Source organism: Bubalus bubalis, chromosome 14, assembly GCF_019923935.1.
Source record: "Bubalus bubalis isolate 160015118507 breed Murrah chromosome 14, NDDB_SH_1, whole genome shotgun sequence".
NCBI classification, from domain to species: Eukaryota; Metazoa; Chordata; class Mammalia; order Artiodactyla; family Bovidae; genus Bubalus; species Bubalus bubalis.
The window spans coordinates 79,774,641-79,788,552 of record NC_059170.1 but is presented as its reverse complement, the minus strand read 5'-3'; the positions used below and the strand labels follow the sequence as shown (position 1 = coordinate 79,788,552).

The 13,912-nt window shown below is 52.3% G+C and overlaps 1 protein-coding gene across 2 annotated transcripts in view; it reads right to left on the bottom strand.

Moving 5' to 3' along the window:
* JAG1 (jagged canonical Notch ligand 1) overlaps positions 1–13,912 on the bottom strand; it is a 44,506-nt gene that overhangs the window by 20,162 nt on the left and 10,432 nt on the right. The window contains exons 4-10 of one of the 2 annotated variants that reach the window (XM_025264573.3): positions 8,979–9,233; positions 7,317–7,377; positions 3,458–3,588; positions 3,130–3,249; positions 2,297–2,410; positions 1,041–1,154; positions 340–453 (exon numbers count right to left, since the gene is read on the bottom strand). In XM_025264573.3, coding sequence (XP_025120358.3) covers positions 340–453; positions 1,041–1,154; positions 2,297–2,410; positions 3,130–3,249; positions 3,458–3,588; positions 7,317–7,377; positions 8,979–9,233 — 909 coding nt within the window. The remainder of the gene's footprint in view (positions 1–339; positions 454–1,040; positions 1,155–2,296; positions 2,411–3,129; positions 3,250–3,457; positions 3,589–7,316; positions 7,378–8,978; positions 9,234–13,912) is intronic. The other variant, XM_025264574.3, reaches the window with a different exon arrangement.

Below are 13,912 nucleotides of genomic sequence, written 5' to 3'. Positions count from 1 at the left end.
TCCTCTCAGGACAGATTAAAAACCTCCAATCAGATTTCCTGTGTGCTTCCCGTGAGATAAGGTTATTACTAGGTGGGAACACTCCCTAATTCTTCAGACTGAGCTACTGTAACCTCACATCATTGTTTTAACCACCTTATCAGTGTACGGCTGTTTTACCAGCTAATGAGCCTGATAACAAGTATTTTCACCGAACACTCCCTCTCCAAAAACATTCCCTCTATAAGGTTTTCCCTCTACTCCTCAAGTCTTAAACCTGGAGCCTGACTATATATAAGCCGGCCAACACCTTCAACACCCTGGTGTCATGAAAATCAAAGTGCTGAGAACCTCACTCACTTATGTCACAGTTTTGACCCATCCAGCCTGGGAGGCAATTGCAGTAGTAGCTGGCAATCAGATTCTTGCAGGATCTGGCATTTACACAAGGTTTGGCCTCGCATTCATTTGCATCTGAAAGAGAGAAAGGATCAACAGTGGGAAATGGGGTTCTACCCCCACCCCAACCCTCCCACACCCACAAAAGAAACCACCAATAGTTTGTCTGAAGTGAGACATTTCAATAAGCTCGCTAAATAAGAGATACTATCTGGAACATCTGAATCCTCCTAGCCATGATCCAATAAGGCACGCTGACTGATCACTTCCCAGCTGCTGTGAACAGCCAGCCCCCAACCAGAGGGCAGAAAGCACCAGGCACTTCTGTGCAGAACCCAGCGCAGCCTAGTTGCTGGGATTTAAAAGTGGCAGAAAGAATGCAGACAGCTCATTCCTCATGAGATCATCCCCGTTTGGAACCCAGCTGAACACTTCTCGGACAGACGATTGACATGGTTCGAGGAATCCCACGACTTTCCCACAGGGCCTCCAAAAGCCAGGCCATTTGCATACGAGTGATTTCTCCCAGGCTCGCTGGCGCGACCCTCGATAATAAATGACTTCTCAGGAGGGATGGCGCATGAACTGGCACAGCCGGTCACATGCATCTTCCCCAACAGCTCGGAGGACTCACGCTAACCCTGGTGCAGGAGCTCTCTTACCTAACTGGCACGTTTTGCCAGTCCACTGGGGCGGGCACACACACTGAAATCCGTTAACCAAGTCCTGGCAGGTGCCCCCGTGGGCACAGTTATTTGGAGAACAGTCATCAATGTCTGTTCGACAGAGAGAGGAGAGGGTTGGCAACTTAATGTCAGTCCATTTGATAATCAGGTAGTTTAACACCACCCCTCACGAGAGGGACCTTCACTTAAGAGCAAGGCCCCTGAAGTGACAGCCACGATGACGGTAAGGCCCGATTTTAGCTTTAAATCCCCCACTGGCCCAGTTCATCTAATCCCTGACCTAAGCAGGCAGGAGAGCCAGCTGGATTCCTGGGTGTCAGCCCTTGGTAATTTGGGACACCATCTCTGTCCGCCTTTATTTCTAAAGAAAAGTTTCATTGCAGCTCCAAGAGCAGTAAGGTAGCTAAGGAGCAGTAAGGATAAATAACTTACTTCACTGGTGAAAAAGATCACATTCTTATCGGCTCACAGAGTTCTCCCAAAATAACATGCCTGGGGTACCCAACCTCCCACTTCTGCACTGGACTCCAGAGCCTTTGGAGGGGTGGTCTCCTGCACACTCAGGAGGTGGCACACTCTCCCTATGAACCTGCTCACTGAGCCTTCATGCCCCAGGAGACGGGAAGAGAGGACGCCACCTTTCTCTGTTGAAACAGGGCACGGCTGGCAGCAACCCGAGTCCCACAAGCGGTGGGGGCGATCCCAACCCTGGGCCAATCCTTAACTGTGTTGCCTCCTGCCCTCAGGAGTAGATGACAGCGGACCTCAGGCCTGGCGACACCCCAGGAATCCAGGGGCTTTTTAAGGAGTACACACTCCCCACCTCCAAGGGAAACGGTAGGACCCACACATCTCGGTAACTCGGTAGCCCTGGTCCCTCTTGGAAAATGTTTGTCCCCACAATGAACTTCAGTAGTGACAACCTCCCCACAGGTGGTGTCTACAGGGCTTCGAGGAGAATCACCGCCCCCAGGATTCAATCCAGAGGAGCCGGGGCTCCAGGGGGAACGTGCAAAGGGAGCAGCTTTCCCGGGGGAGCCTCTTCCCCTCAGAGCTGCACGTGCTGACTTAGGGGGCTGCCTCAGACAGGGGAGCCCCTCCCACAGAGACAGACCCGGCACTGAGATGACATGGGGCCTCGATAGCCCTGCATCTCGACACAGTGATCCGCGGCCCCCACCACACACCCACCCCCGCACCGAGAAAGGACACGGGTCAAAGCCCGGACTTACTCGTGGAGCACGTAGGGCCAGTCCAGCCCGGAGAACACTCACACTCAAACCCCAGGGAGGTCTCCTTACAGCTGCCTCTGTTGTGGCAGGGATCAGAGAGGCAGGCATGCTCCGCTGTGGACACCAGAGGGCCATCAGCATGGGACGCCCACCAAGAGGCTACCGGACGCGAGCTCCCCGCCCACCCCACCCAAAGCCCACCCCACCCAAAGCCCACCCCCCGGCCACCAGCTCGAGCTTGTTCAAGAAATGATGCATATACACTAACATGTGTAAATAGATAGCCAATGGGAATTTGCTGAATGGCTCAGGGAGATCAAATTGGGGCTCTGAAATAACCTAGAGGGGTGGAAATGGGTGGGAGGGAGATTCAAGAGGCAGAGGACATAGGCGCACCTGTGTTAACATAGGTACAATATATTAATTCATATTGATGTATGATCAACAAATCAAACCAATGTTGTAAACCAATCATCAATTTAAAATAAATAAATATTAAAAAAAAAAAAAAAAAAGAAAGCAAGCAAGCGTGGGACACAAGCCCGCTGTATCTGGGGAAAAAGGAAGTCATCTTTCTTGCTAAGCTCTGGTCACCTTTCTCCCAGCTTCCGACTGGAAGCTGGGCACTGCCCTGAACACGCTGCCCCGATGCAATCAGCCACACCCAAAACACTTGAGCAACTGGAGGGAGGTTTCAGAGAGCCAGGGAGCTGCTGGGAACACAGGTCTTAACACCGGAGGGCAGTTTCACCTTTTCCAAGTCTCTAAGTGTATTTGAGTTGAGCAGACAGAAAGAGTAGAAAAGGGGCTCTCTTTGCACCTAGACCACTTACCGATTTCACAGTTGGGCCCGGAGTATCCTTCGGGGCAGGAACACTGGTATTTGTCAGGCCCTGTGTTGCTACAAGTTCCCCCATTGAGACATGGCTGGTGGGTCCCGCAGTAGTTGAGATCTGCCAAAAAGACCCCAAAGAAGTCTCTCAAAGATCAGAGAGACTGCCCATCTGCTGCGTTCCTAGACCCATTCCTCTTTACAAACTAAAACCAAGAGAAATAAACCCAAACTCACAGCATTAAAGGCAAGTTCAAGCAGATTTGGAATAAAAGCCCCAGCTAACAAACGTAAAGGAAAGTGGAAACCCAGTCCCTGTGTGGACGCACCTTTGTCGCAGAGCTGGCCGCCCCAGTTGGTCTCGCAGAGGCACTGCCAGGGCTCGTTACACGTGCCGTGGACGCAGCCCGGGTGCGGGATGCACTTGTCGCAGTACAGGCCCTGCCAGCCGTACTGGCACCTGGGGACACACAGCACGCCAGCCCTTACCCTCCAGAGCTGGCGGGGAGGGCCGAGCCAGAAAATACACGCCCCTGAAGCCCAGGCTTGCTAGATCTGGCGACCGCCTGGTAGACGCTCAAGGTCCGTCCAGGGGTTCCCTCTGAACAAACATTTTCACAGTGGGACCGAGGGCCCCTCCCAGGCCCAGGTGACTCCCGACAAAAGGCGGGCTGTCTAGGGAGAGGCCCTCGCAGGGCCTTCCTGCACAAAGCCCCTCTCTCTTCTCGGGTTCCCGCAGGAGCCCAGGGTGGGGAATCAATCAAGCCCTAGGGGTGGAGGAGAGGGCTCTCCCTCCAGTGACAGCAGCCATGCACAAGTCCTGCACATGTGGCGAGTTTTACACCGCAGCTCCACTGGGGTCCCTTTCAGAGCAAGGCATGACCCCAGCACACAACAAGGCATCAAGATATCAAGGGTGGCAGGAAACTGCCTCCCACGGAGGCATCCTGAGACGGGACAAGGAGGGAGGAGGCACCCTTCCTCACAGAGATGGGGCTGGATCTCTGGACACATGTCTGCAGGGACAGAGAGGAAAGCGGACCGTTCTCAGAGCCAGCTCTGTGGGTGACCTATGACCCATCATCGTGGCTGCTTATGCTCTTTATTCTATAGCAGTTATTTCTCACTTTGCAAAAACCGAGTCAACTCAGTTTATCCAGTATTGGGGAAGGGAGGTGCGTTTCCTTGATAAATAAGCGCATCACTAATCGGACTCTTTGGAGGCCAGAGAGTGCCTTTGGTCCTCAAACAAAACCAGAAGCACACACCTTCACCTGGGACAGGGCTCAGCTACTCTTCCTTCAGGTTTCAAGCCCTCTGCAACTGTGTCTTCTCAGAAATCCAGCTTCAGCAAACAGGTTGGAGCAGAGGGGAGGGGGCCCCCATGGAGGGGGCCCCCATGGCAGAGTAAAGGGGGGGTGAGCAAGGGAGAGCAATAGGCAAGCATTTCCACGGCAGGCCCACAAAAGCCATGTCAGAACCGTCTCCCCCTTCCCACTCAGCTGAACTTGGGAAAACAAGCACCCCAATATGCCAAAGGCTTTCTGCTTCCAGAGAGCTGAAGGCAAGCTAAAAATCTTCGTCATGGGAAAATTATAGGGATCCAGCTAATGGCTAATCACCCATGGCCGCGAGTCAACTCAGCCCCTGAGAATTCTGACTAACCACTTCCTAACTTCTAAAAGCAAGCCATCCACGCCCCAGTGCAGAGAAGCACCAGGATGTGTGGTTTAAAAATCAGACACAGGATTCCAGTTGATCTGAAATGAAACTTCAGTCTAAATGACAAATGACTATTTAATGGAGTAAAATAAGAACAAAGTCAATGCTTTGGTAGCAATTTCTTTAAAAGTGGACCCTCAAGTTGATGGGAGTTCACGGTGATGCTTTTGATACTCTTAGCCTAGAAGGTAGATATTAAGAGGGAGTTGATTTGGAAATAGCATTCTTGTCATTGTCTTTCCCCTATTCCCTCCCAAATGAGGGCTTGCTACACCTCTTCAATTTGCTTAACAAAATGCAAGAAGAGACAGCTGAGGACCTGCCCTCAGCTCTTAATTAATGAGAGCTGGATCCCCAAGCATAAAAAAGGAACCACAAGAGGCCACGGATGACTTCAAAAGAAAACAAATAAAAATACTGACCCTAAAACAGGCATCCACAAAGTTGTCCCAGTTTAATAATATATGATTAAGGTTCTCATGAGAAATTGAAGCGACTTTCCTCACAGGATGATTCACAATTAAGTTTGATATTATTGGCAGGCTTGCAATGAAGCAAGACCGTGCATCCAGGAAAAGGAACCCAGGTCGACTGGGGAGCAAGAGAGGCAGGCAGGTTCTCTCATGTGGAGGAAACAGAACAAAAACACACCCTTATCGGCCACCATCCAGAGGGCTGCTTACAGGTCGCGGGCCATCCAGCTACATGAGCAGCAGACTGACCAGAACTTCCTTGGGTCGCGAGAGGGTTCTGTTTTCATTTTTCTTTCAAGGGAAGGCGAAGGAGCCGGGTGGGAGGCTATGCAAATGCCGTGTGGGAAAGTCACACCTTCAGTCAGTAAGGGCCTGCATGTCCAGGCAGGAGTGGGAGGGAGACTTTGAGAGAGGAAGGGCTCAGCTCTGGAGACAAAGCCTGTTGTTCTGGCTGGGAGGGCCTCCCCTGGCAGCGGCGTGTTTATTCTGATGACAGGAGCAGAAATCAGCCCCTGGCTGATAGTCATCTGAGCCCAACGCAGGCGGGTGCCTGCGAGCTCGGCTGCTCTGAACCCACGAGCACCCTTCAGGAGCAGGGCCTGCTCCCCCTGACGGCCCCAGCTGCCCCCACTGGTAGGGTCCGCCCCAAACCCCCTGGGCTTCTCGGAGCATAACCGCCTCTCTGGAGTGCAAGGACAGGGACATCTCAGAGCAGCCTCTTCCATTTGACCTCAGTGGCCCTGAGCTCTACTTCAGCCTCGAGCCTCAGAGCTCAGCGCTCCCGGCGGCAAGCAGAGGCGGCAGGGAGCACCCCGAGGTGCAGGCGACCAGGGCAGTCCTCTAGACTTTCTGAGCAGCAAAACCATGTGGCTGAGGTGGGCCGGTCAAAATGCAGATTCCCTGGGCCCAGCCGAGGGAGTGGGATCATCTAGGTGCAGGGTGGTACCCCGGAACCTGCATTTCCACACACACCCGGTTAATTAGGGGAATGACACAGTACCGAGGTTTGTCCCTCCAGGAACAGTGGCATCACTGGAGGCTTGCTGCAACTGCAGAGACTCGATATCCACCTGCCCCTCACCCGCCCCCGACTCAGAATTCGAGACCTCACAAGAGCCCCAGGTAACGTGAGTTTGAGAGGCACTGCTCTAGACTACGGATTCGTAAGCTGCCCTTGGCTCAAACTGGAGTGGCTTTGGGGGCAAAAACAACAGGTCCGAAGGACCCTTGTAGTGTCACATTAAATCTGCTAATCCTTCAGGTCTGGGAGGGGAGTAAAGTGGGTGCTCCTGTCAAAATGCCACAGACAGCCACAGCATTTCCTGAGACAAGCCTTTCCCAGATGGGCATGATGCACATTTCAAGAAGTTCCAAAAGCTGTAAGCGGGAAGTGGCGGGGGGAGGTCTAGGTTTGGCTTCTTGCATTGTCCCGCGCCATAAAAGAACAGACTTCAAAGGTCGGCAGCAAAAGTCTACATTCATCAGGCTCAACTGACAAGATTCCAGCCCAGCCATTAACCTCTCAGCACCGGCCCGGCTCCCGCCTGCGAAGGGGGCCAGGAGCTCGTGCTAATCCCATTCTAAAGAATGCTCCACTTTCCCTACTGATGGGAAAAGTGGGGGAGGGCCGGGAGACCGAACACCGCGGCGGTAGGGGGAGGAGAGAGCCCCCAGCACCAACCCAGTCCTGGACAGTCCATTAGCACTTGAAGGGGAAGATTATAACAACGTGTTATCAATTTACAGAACCGTTAATACATGAAGTCACTCCCTATGCCCAGAAGTTTTTTTTTTTTTTCCCCCAAGAGAGAAGCATGTACATTCCAGTGGACAGCTGGTATAATTTAATAAGCTTCGGATGTGCTTATTTGAATTTTTTTTTGGTCAAGTTTTCTTGTCCTCCAATGAAAGATAGGCATATTCACAGTAGAGTCAGTCCTCTTTTTGCATTAAAGGGATAATTATTAGGGGGAAAAAAAGTCGAGTTGTTTACCTGCAATCGCCTGGGAGTTTGCAAGACCCATGCTTGGGGCTACAGCCCTGTCGGCAAATAGCTGTAAAAAAGATAAAAAAGGGAAACAAAGAAGGGTGCGTCAGTGCTGCCAGTCTCTCGCACGGCCACAGTCACGGGAATGGCCTCATCCGACAAAATCCACTGTTTTAAGAGATCTCATTTCAAGTACACTGTAAGGAGAGGAAGATGGGAGGTGCCCCAAGAACGAATCCAGCTTTAAACTTCAAGCCCACGCGAGCAGATCCTCAAACGCGACGCTATTTGTGGACAAAAAGCAGGCAAGTGGGTAGGGGAAGGGGTGCCTCTGAAGGATACCTGCCCTGCTCCCACCCTCGCCAAAACAAAAAGAAGGTCTAATCCTCCCCTGGTCATCTTCCTTCCTCCATCCTCCAGCCTTCCTAGAACCCTCCGACCAAACACCTGGGTCTCAGAAACCCCATGGGACTCACAAAGCCAACCAGGCCAACCTTGCTTGGCAGGCTAATCCACCAGCCGGATCTAGTGGTACTTTTTTTTTTTTTTTGCAAGTATTCCTACAAAGCAATTCTGCTTCCTTTACAGAAAAAAATTTTTGAACAGACATTAAAAAATAGTGGGCAGATAGTTTTAAGTAACTGTTACTGATTTTTAGGACACCAACTATTTAAAATGTGTTTATCAGTCCTTTCATTTGGATCCCAGAAAGGCTACCTTTTCAAATTCCTGTCTCTAATTATTTAAGAAAGCATTTTTGCCCGAGAGACCAGCAAATTCTTCTTTGCTCTGCCCTTCAGCCACAGTTCAAAAATTCATTTTTTAACTTGAGTTTACCTTAAAGGAATTTACCAAATTATATGAACCAAGCAGAGTGTGTTAATGTTCGTAAGGGCCTATTATATGGTTAACTAGAATTACCCACCAATTTGCTCTGAATGAGAAGCTTTGTAAAGGTGAAGCCCACAGACAATTCTGTGCACATCTGTGAACTGGTGCCAACTCCCTGAATTCTAGCAGTCGGGGCTGACAGTCGACGGGACGTCTGGAGGTGTATCCCACTGTGGGTACATTCGATTCACCACTCTCTCTCTCCCCCACAGCCCTGCCCCCAGAGATGCCCAGTGAAGGCTGCCAGGAGGCCACCTTGAGCCCAGGGTGTTGTTTCTCACAGGCTCTCAGACACTGGCTGGGTAACCCCATCTCAGCCAGGATCTGTGTGAGGTCAGGGGCCTTAAACACAGACCCTGAGAAGCGGGGTCAGGCAGAGAGAAGGCGCTGACGGCAGCAAGCGGAAGAGGAGCGGCTGAGCCGGAACTGGAATGAGCCAGAGCCTGGCCTCGGCCCGATCCCAGGTGCAGCTCTGGAGTGTGGACTGCACCCCTGAATCAAGACCGCTGGGGTGTGGCCCGCACACACCCGTGTCAGCCATTCACAGGCTGAGCCGGAGGCCTCAAGCGGCATCTGTTCAGCCCAGGACAGCGCTCCAGAGATGGAGCCGCTGTGCGGGGTTAGCGGGCAAGGCTCACTGGGGGAGTGGGTACCGACAGCAGCTTTGTGTTTGGGGCCTAGAAAACAGCCCCCATCTCCCAGCCCGAGATGCCCCCTGACCGGAGGCGGGTGAGACCGTGGCCCTCACGGTGACAGCGGTCAAGCACACACACACACCTTTGTTGCACTCGGGGCCCATCCAGCCTTCCATGCACGTTTTGTTCCCATTCTGGTCGCAGGCATAGTGTCCAAAGAAGTCGTCCCTGGGTCGGCAGAACTTATTGCAGCCGAAGCCATAATAATAGTCATCGCAGGTTACTCGGATCTGATACTCAAAGTGGGCAACCCCTGTGTTCTGCTTCAGCGTCTGCCACTGCCGGCCGGGGTTGATCATGCCTGAGTAGGAAGCCTTTTCAATGATGCTGTCAGGTTCTAGAGGGAAAAAAAAAAAAAAGGATTAATCACAGTGACCGTCACATCGGAGATCTCTCCCCCATTCTGATGATTTTTAATAACAAATGCACCTGGTACAAAATTCAAACAGTACAAAAGGGCCGAAAATGAGCCATTCACCTCCCTCTCCAAAGGCAACCACCACACTTTTACCTTACTTCCAGTATTTCTTTGTTTGCAAATAAAGTGAAGTTATTTACCTCGCTTCTGACATCTGCATTGAGGTTGTTTTTGGCCTTTTGTTAATAAGTAAGGCCACAAGGAACGGCCTTGAACATATTTACCTGCACGTTGTTCTAAAAGAAAGAAATATCCCAGAAACAGAAGTACTAGGTCAAAGACACACACATAAACCCACTTCCACCCAGAAAACTCCAACCACCAGAAACGAAGCCCTGTCCTCCTGCTCTCCCACCAGCAGAGCAAACTTTCCCAACAGCAGTGCCAACGCTGCGTGTTATTGGACCTTCTCATTTAATGGGTATTTAACTGATGGTGAGGACCCTTTTGACAAAACCGTGTGTATCTGTTCCTCTGAACTGCAAGCCTGTTTCTCTCCTTCACCAAATCTTCTATTGCTGCTGGTAATACTGGTTTGCAAAAGCTCTTTATATGTAATAGAAAGAGGCCCCTCTCTTATGGAAGGCTACTCTCCAAGAAATTTCCTTATCCCAGGTCAGGGTTAGCAACCTTTCTTTTCTGGTTTTAGAGTTGTGTCTTTTGCTTTAGAAAAGCTGTGTCTACTCCCAAACTCTCCACTGGAAGCCAAAGAGTAATTCTGAGTGTTTTTTAAGTTGAAAACTTTGCTGCCTCTTAAGCTGCTGTTTAAACAGCAATACCACGAACTTGATGTATTTGAACTTTCACCTTTGCCCAGAGTGCAGATGGGAAAATCATTCACCCCAGTTTACCAACAGGTGGACTGAGGGTTTTTTCCAACCAAGTCAGGTTCCTTAAAGACTGCCTAGACTCACCCGGGGCCAAAGCGGCTCCAGAAAGAGGCAGTGGCCCCTGCCCTGAGGTCACGCATCATCTAGTAGGGTAAGAGACAAATACAAAAACAGCTCCAAACTCAGGTGTCCAGAGCTCAGAGCAGGGCTGTGAGAAGGAAGCGAGGCCCCAAGTCAGCACCCAGCCTGATCCCGTGTTTATTTTCTTAAACCTGCCAGCACCAACCCTGGACGCCTTGTCAAATCCATGGCCGCCTTGGAGCGACCGTTAGGGCCTGCGTGCAGTGTCTCTGTGATTCTTACCCACCCACACCCCTGTTTTTCTAGGCCCAGGGCCTGTGCTCATTTGCAAGGCTGGGCAAACGCCACAGGTGACCAGGACACGGGCCTCTTGGGTGGCCTCGGCCACCCTCCACCTCAAACAGCGCCCAGTCCACACCCTCTGGGCGCTTACATTTGGGCAGGACAAGCCTTGGACAAGCCCGCATACCTGCAGACCTACACCCCAGCACGCATGAAGCACTTGCAGAGAACGCTTTCCTAACCTGAGTTTTGCAAATAAACACGGGCCAAAGAATGACAAAAATGTCCCTCTATTAACTGTGTGTTTGCTCTGCTGGTTCAATTAAAAAGTGGAGTGAGCTATTACCATGTGACAATGAGATCTTAATAAAGGAATTACTTAAACACACTGGCCCTGGCTCCAAGGCCTCCCCTCCACTCAGGCAGGTAACAACGAACAGTTCAGACGGGAGTCCAGGGTAATCCGAAAGGCACAGGCTGCCGTGTCAGTGCTCTGGTATGCTTTCTGTTTCCGGAAGATGTTGTGGGACATCATGTTGGAATCCTCAATGGGGCGAACAGGGCTGTACAGCTGCCCTCACACCTGCATGACAGATTCTCCCTAAGGGCTGAGAGGGAGCCTAGTGTGTCTGTGACACACTCCTGGCATCCGGGTTACAGAGAGCATGTCTACTGACTGCTTCTTCTAAGCTCCTGCCACCTGAATCATTCTTCCTATCAGCTCAGGGCACTACCAGTGTTTCTGGGCGAGTTCAGTTGGCAGTCCAGCTTTAAGACTGGAAGGCGGACTTCCCTGGCGGTCCAGTGGTTAAGAATCCACATTCTAATGAAGGGGACGCTGGTTCAATTTCTGGTCTGGGAACTAAGATCCCACAGGCCTTGCAGCAGCCAAAGATAACAATGATAATAAACAGTAATACAGAGAGTAGAAGGGGATGTTAGCAGGCCTTCCTGCAACCGTGAACTGCGTGAAGATGGAAGGCAAAGCACCCGCAACAGTTCTGCAGGCCAAGGAGGAGGGCATGCGAGGCCAGTATGAGCAGAACCCTGGAACCACGCCAACCACAAACCTAGACGGCAACCTTGGCCAAGAAGGCTAAGATATAAGGAAAACCTGGTCTAAGGATGCCAACTCGTGTTTACATACCTATTGATCAGAGTGATAAAAAGAAATCATTTGCTCTGGGACACAGTAAAATCTACACCCTTAGATAGCTCAGTCCTGAGAGGTAACAGCAATGACCTTGAGAGCAGATGACAGCGAGGCCACGCTATACTTCCTAACACATGTGTATCCCCTGGGCTTCGTGTGGGCCAGGCTCTGCTCCTGAGGGTGCACTGCAGAGCTGCTGTGAGAAGGAATTCTCAGTTCCAAAGCTCAGGGCTCTGCCTCTAAATCTGAAGCCTTGTTTGGTCCCTAAAGAGCAGCCAACTCCATTTGGGTTACTACACATCTTCAGGTTCTGCCCTCGTGGAGGACAGTCCCCTTGGGAGGCATAGAGCGTGAAGGGAGTAAAAAGCAAAAGACTCCAGGGAGAGGGAACAGCACGTGCAAAGGCCTTGAGGCAGGAGAGAATGTGATGCATTCTGGTGACTGGTGGGGTACGATTATACAGCTGTGACAGACGAGTGTGGCATGTGAGATGGAGCAGACAGGGAGACAAAGCCGGGCTGTGAGAGGGGCTTTGGGGCCACACAGATACCTGTCCCAAGAACAGGAAGCTGCCAAATGGCTCTTAGAAAGGTGACACTCAAACGTTACACTTTGAAAAGATGAAGATGGCAGGAGAACACAGAAAGCACCAGAAGCGGACCAGGGCAGATAGAGGTCCATTAATTCAGCCGTTACTATAGGAGTTCAGGCATGAGCAGATGGTGGCGCAGACCAGGACTGCAGTGGGATGCCAGTGAGGTGCTGGACACAAGACTTTCAGGACTCGGAGGTGGATTAGACGCCGATGCAGAGAGAGGGCGGTACATAGGGAGTGCCACCCAGACTCCTGGATTATGATCCTGGGCGTCCAAACGCTGCTGCCAGTCACCCATCGAGGGCCCTAGGCAAGCTCCGCTTTGGGAAGGGAAGATGACACACTGGTTTCTGAACGTGCTATAATTCAGGATACCTTAGAAGCACTGCGAAGGGAGGCTGGAAAAGCAAGTGGGTAAGCCACTCCCAGCAAACCCCAGCCCCTCCTCATTGGGTTAACAAGGTGAGCCTCAGTGCCCTGCAGGGGACACCCTGTGACTTGGAGGCAACCCTTCACTGCAGGAGTAAAGGTCTGAAAGGCCTTTATCCCCACCCCAACGTTTTGGTGCACTTCCATGGTTTTACCTCCCAGCAAGGACGAGAGGCTCCAGAATCCCCAAATGGAGCAGACAACCCTGGGCAGCTCTGGGCGGGCCCCCGCTTCTGGGGAAGAGCCCCCTGGCCTGTGGGTTGATGGGAGGCCTCAGAAGGGCCCTGCAGATGCTCGGGGCTCTCTGCACACCCCGGTAGGTATCCTGATCCGGCTCTCACCAGGAGCCAGCGGGAACCTCAAGGATGCTCGCTCCACCAGCCTGTGTCAACATCGAGCCTATCCCTGCCCCACCCCCGTCATCCCAATGGTTAGTGACCACTGCAAGCAGGTCCCTGTGACATAACACTCACCCAGCCCCCAATGCATGGCAGGGGAGGGAGCAGAACCAACAGGTGCCCACAACCCTGACTGGCACCAGCCACAACCCAGGCTGGGCACAGACTCCCCTCCCCCCACCCCCACAGCGGGACAGGGCATCACTCGGGGATAGGACGGACGACAGATCTCGACTCAGATGCTAAAGGGAGGGGGTGACCCAAACAGCCTGCAGCCTCTGGTAACGGGCTCAGCAGCAACCAGGTGGGCCCAGGCAGCCCAGTACAACAGGGCCGGCCCTATGGTGCCCCTTCTGGTGTTCACCGATCCCAGAGTCAGGAAGAAAAAGTAAGGTGAGAAGAGAGGGAAATGTTACCAGCAGCAACACTCCAAGGGTCAGGGTCAGAGGATGAGCCCCGCGGAGGGAGAGGTCAGAGACAGAGGGCTGATGAGCCCCTCCTCTTGTGCAGACTCGGATTTCAGCGTGAACCAAGATTCCCCATGACAACCACCCAGATCCTGCTGGCAAAAGGGGAACTGACAGAATCAGCCAGGGAGGGGAGGCGTAGTTTGAAGGTACAATTCAAGAGCAGAGGCCCTGTTCTAGCCAGAGGGCTGCCATTCCCACTCGCGTCCTCCAGGGCTCCCCCAGCCCCTGTGCCCACCCGCCCGCCCACCCCCAGAGGGCAGCCCGTGCTGAGAATAGGGTCAGCTTTCAGAAGGGGACAAGGCCAGCGTGGGGGCCGCGAGGCATTGGAACCAGCTTCAACGAAAGGACTGTCATGCCCAG